The 4,004-nt window shown below is 39.4% G+C and overlaps 1 protein-coding gene across 1 annotated transcript in view; it reads right to left on the minus strand.

The window, feature by feature from the left end:
• Positions 1 to 4,004, minus strand: part of paplna (papilin a, proteoglycan-like sulfated glycoprotein) — a gene marked incomplete in the record, with an annotated part of 69,681 nt that overhangs the window by 7,125 nt on the left and 58,552 nt on the right. The window contains 4 exon segments of the mRNA XM_014028705.1: positions 539 to 685; positions 790 to 844; positions 2,971 to 3,098; positions 3,173 to 3,331. Coding sequence (XP_013884159.1) covers positions 539 to 685; positions 790 to 844; positions 2,971 to 3,098; positions 3,173 to 3,331 — 489 coding nt within the window.

Here is a 4,004-nt window from a genome sequence, read left to right on the forward strand (position 1 = left end):
CATGTAGACTGGTTGAACTCCCATGACCCCTCCAGGACCCTGCTGAGGGTGTAGAGCTGGTCCAGTGTTCCAGGACCAGGAATCAAAGATTCGACTATCAGACAGAACCTCCTCTCCAGGACCCCTGAATAAACCTTCCCAGGGAGGCTCAGAAGTGTGATCCCCCTATAGTTGGAACACACTCTGTGGTCCCCCTTTTTAAATAGAGGGACCACCACCTCGGTCTTCCAATCCAGGGGAACTGCCTYTGACGTCCACGCAATATTGTAGAGTCACATCAACCAACACAACCCCACAACATCCAGAGCCTTTAGGAACTCCGGGCAAACCTCATCCACCCCCGGCGCATTGCCACGGAGGAGCTTTTTAACCAGTAAAATAATACTCTTTGGTGTCTCTGTTTGTGGTAATACCACTAGTTATTAGACTTAATCATGTTCTGTTGAGACATTTAGGAAACTTGCCAGAACATCAGTTATTTCAAAATAAATTGACTCGTTATGAAGTGTAAAACTCATCAGAGCTCCAAAGTTCGTACCTGGAGTCACTGACGCTCTGTCCATTTTTAGTCCACTGGATCCTGACATGCTGCAGAGCTGCAGGAGGAACGATGGTGCAGGGCAGTGTCACAGATTGTCCTGTTCGCATTTCTATCATCGATGAGCTCGAGCGCTCAATGCTGAACCTAAAGAATATGAGAAGAGTTAAAGGTTGATGCAGGACAGCAACAAACATCAGAAATATTTCAGATTACTAAGGTATGTAGACGTTGTGAATAAATATCCAGACCTCTGGAATGTTCCATCTTTAGGCAGTGAGGTAGGAACAAGCTGAGGAGTTCGCTCTGAGGAACACAGAGAAATCACACTGAGAACTTACAGAACGTCACAGAGCTGACTTTATTCAGATAATATAACCATATCTGGGCGAAGAAGAGTTTTGAGTTTACAGATTTAGGGAACTTAAAATGAGACATATTTAGAAACGTTTTTCTCTTTAGATCAACTACTGTGTTTGAAATTTGGAACAACTGAGAGAACACAAGTCTGCAAATATTCATTGAGATTTCTCTCAATTTTGTTGTTTTTTTTTTCTTTTCATTTGAACATGTGTATTTTTATTTAATATTATAAACACAAATAATATTTATTTATTTATTTGTTTGTGACATTAGAAAATCTGATTAATTTTCTCAGGTTGTTCTGTTTGGTAACATGACATGAATAAATATTTTAGTTTTCTGTGGAGAGAAGAGGAGTCTGAGGATTGAGGGCTTTAATTCTCAACAATGAGTGGGATAAGTTGGTCTCTTAGTTTAACCTGGGTAAAATGCTGGGACCCTGTAGTTAAACTACGCAGACCAGGACAGAATGATTTAAAACTTTAACTCCACAGTCAAAAGGTTTATTTTGCTCTGACATTGTCCCACAATGTGCAAGTCACTTTATTAATCAAATCAGTTATGTTAAATATTTTCTGATACACGAAGGTAACTGTGTTTACTCAACATCACAGTTTAAAACCTAAAATTCGAACAAATTTGAAGGATCGAGGCACTTCAGTTCAAGGAATAAGATTGTAGAATAATCTGGAAAGTGATTATAAAAATGTTGGTTCAATGTGTTTGTTTAAGAGAATGATTAAAATAAGTTTGTTAAAGAAATATGAAACTGTATAATGTATATCAAAAGTTGTTGTTTGAAATGGAATTGAAGTTTTTATTTTGTTTTGTTTTTTTGTTATTATTGTTTGAATTTAATTTTGGAAAAAAGGGGCAGATATTATAAGATTTTTTTCTTCTTTCTGCCTCCTTTCATTTCAATTGTGATTTTTTTAGTATTAGAACTAATCCTCAATAATTCTAGTTCAGTTCACATCATCATGCATGTGACCAAAACATCCCTACTGTGGCCAGGCCGGTAAAAACTAAAACCATTCAGGAATGAGAGAGATTTTCCTCTGAGTTAACAGCCTGGATGTCCAGAGTTTATTTGGGCTAAAAAAGCTCCTCAGAGGATAAGTGAAACATTTTCTAAAACAAAAACCAGCAAAAACTCTCATAGTTTGCCTTGTCCACACTAATATATTGCTTTAAAAAATTAAGACAACAATCAGCTCAGTTATATGAATAAAATTGAAAAATATTGTGAGGATACGTGGAAGGATCAACCCAGAGCACAGGCAGGTTCAGAATGCTAAAACAAAAGTCTTTATTTAAAGCAAAAACGCTGTCGAGGCAGCGCCAAAAAACTTCGAAGTGTTGGCACAAAACACAAGGAACATGGAGGCACCACCGAGCAGGGGCGGTTCTAGGGGCGGGGCCACAGGGGCATTGGCCCCATCTGAAATCTGATTGGCCTCCTGAAGCGCCCCTGTCCTTTCACTCATCTGTCCTTGCCCAAAAACAATGATGGTGGCTGCAGTTCCACTTCCAACCACGAGTGGCGCCAGTGAGTCAAATAGGAAAGTCAGTTTTATTGGAGAAACAAAAGTATTTTTTACTGACAATGATGGGTAGATTTTCTTACATGTTGTGTGTTTGAGAGTATTTTATTTATGTAGAGTAAAAAAAGATGTAAAATTGATGAGAATTTACTGTGCAAGCTTTTACAAGGGTTTGAACACGTGTGACTGATTAAATGTATAAACCTTGCAAAAACTGGGGATTTGTGTGTAGAATAACTTGGCCCCTCTATAAATATTGTGGCCCCTTGGTGGCCCCTTACACTGAAAACATCCTAGATCCGCTACTGCCACTGGTGAAGACAGCACAATGACCTGACAAACACTGAGGACAGGACACAGAATATAAAGGCAAACTAATGAGAGACAATGAGAAACACCTGGAGGAGACATGAGGAAACAGGTGAGCGTGGGTGGGGCTGGAGGAATGACAGACAGCAGGGCACAGACACACATGGGAAACACTGCAGAAAAGACAGACCATGACACACATCAGTCAAATGTTACCTGAGACAGAAAGGTAAACGTAGCGGTGATCTCTTTCTCCTTCTCGAGTGGCCACACATAAGAACCAGCCAGAGTCTGACGTCAGGACAGGACCAACTAACAAGGAACCACTGGGCTGTTGGTGATGTCTGAGGAAACAAACACTGTAAATTTGAGCTGAGTTATTCATAACCTGAGCTGTGCAGTGTGTATCAGAGCTGACCTTTGACTGGGCAGAGGAACACCATCTCTTCTCCACTCTACAGTGATGCTGGATGAAGGTGGAGGGCTGACTCTGCAGGGTAGCACAACCATCTGACCCACTAAAGCCTCCACTGTGTCCGGGTCACTTTTATCAATGCTGACGCCTCCAAGGGTCAAGCTGGGAAGACATTAGAGGAAAAAACAACAGAAAGGAAACAAGAAGAGAACGGGAATAAAAGAGTTAAAAAAATAGAATAAAAGTCACTTTATGCTCTGTTGTTGGCCAACAAAGCATAAAGACAGCTCAACATGGTGTTAAGGCTTGGACAGAAAGAGCTGAGAAATAAAAGACAGAATAAAACATCCCTACAGAGGAGTCATGCAGCATGGACAACCCAGTTTACACCCAAACAAACTCAAACACCACAAATCAATGTTACTGGCACACAAGAATACAAAGAAAAATGTTCTTAAACAAACCAAACTCCCACACATTCATTAACTTCCTATAAACTAAAATGTAAATCTATGGTTCTTAAATGGTTGTACAAGTCCCACTGATGGCACCCAGGATCCCTCCAGTGATCCTCAGGACACATTTATGGTTTTTCAGAGTTGTAAAGCAACTAAGTACAAATACTTCTTTACTGTACTTAAGTAGAATTTTTGGGTATCTGTACTTTACTTGAGTAATTATTTTTCAGTGTACTTTTTACTCCTTACATTTTTAAAAAGACAAGACAAGACAACAGATAAAGTCGTTACTTTTATTTCATTTCTGCTTGTTTTCATTGCAGCTTGTTATAATAAAAAATAAAAACTATCCATATAAACTGAGCCTCCTAGATAGA

Source organism: Austrofundulus limnaeus, unplaced genomic scaffold (assembly GCF_001266775.1).
Source record: "Austrofundulus limnaeus strain Quisiro unplaced genomic scaffold, Austrofundulus_limnaeus-1.0 Scaffold800, whole genome shotgun sequence".
In the NCBI taxonomy this organism is placed as follows: domain Eukaryota; kingdom Metazoa; phylum Chordata; class Actinopteri; order Cyprinodontiformes; family Rivulidae; genus Austrofundulus; species Austrofundulus limnaeus.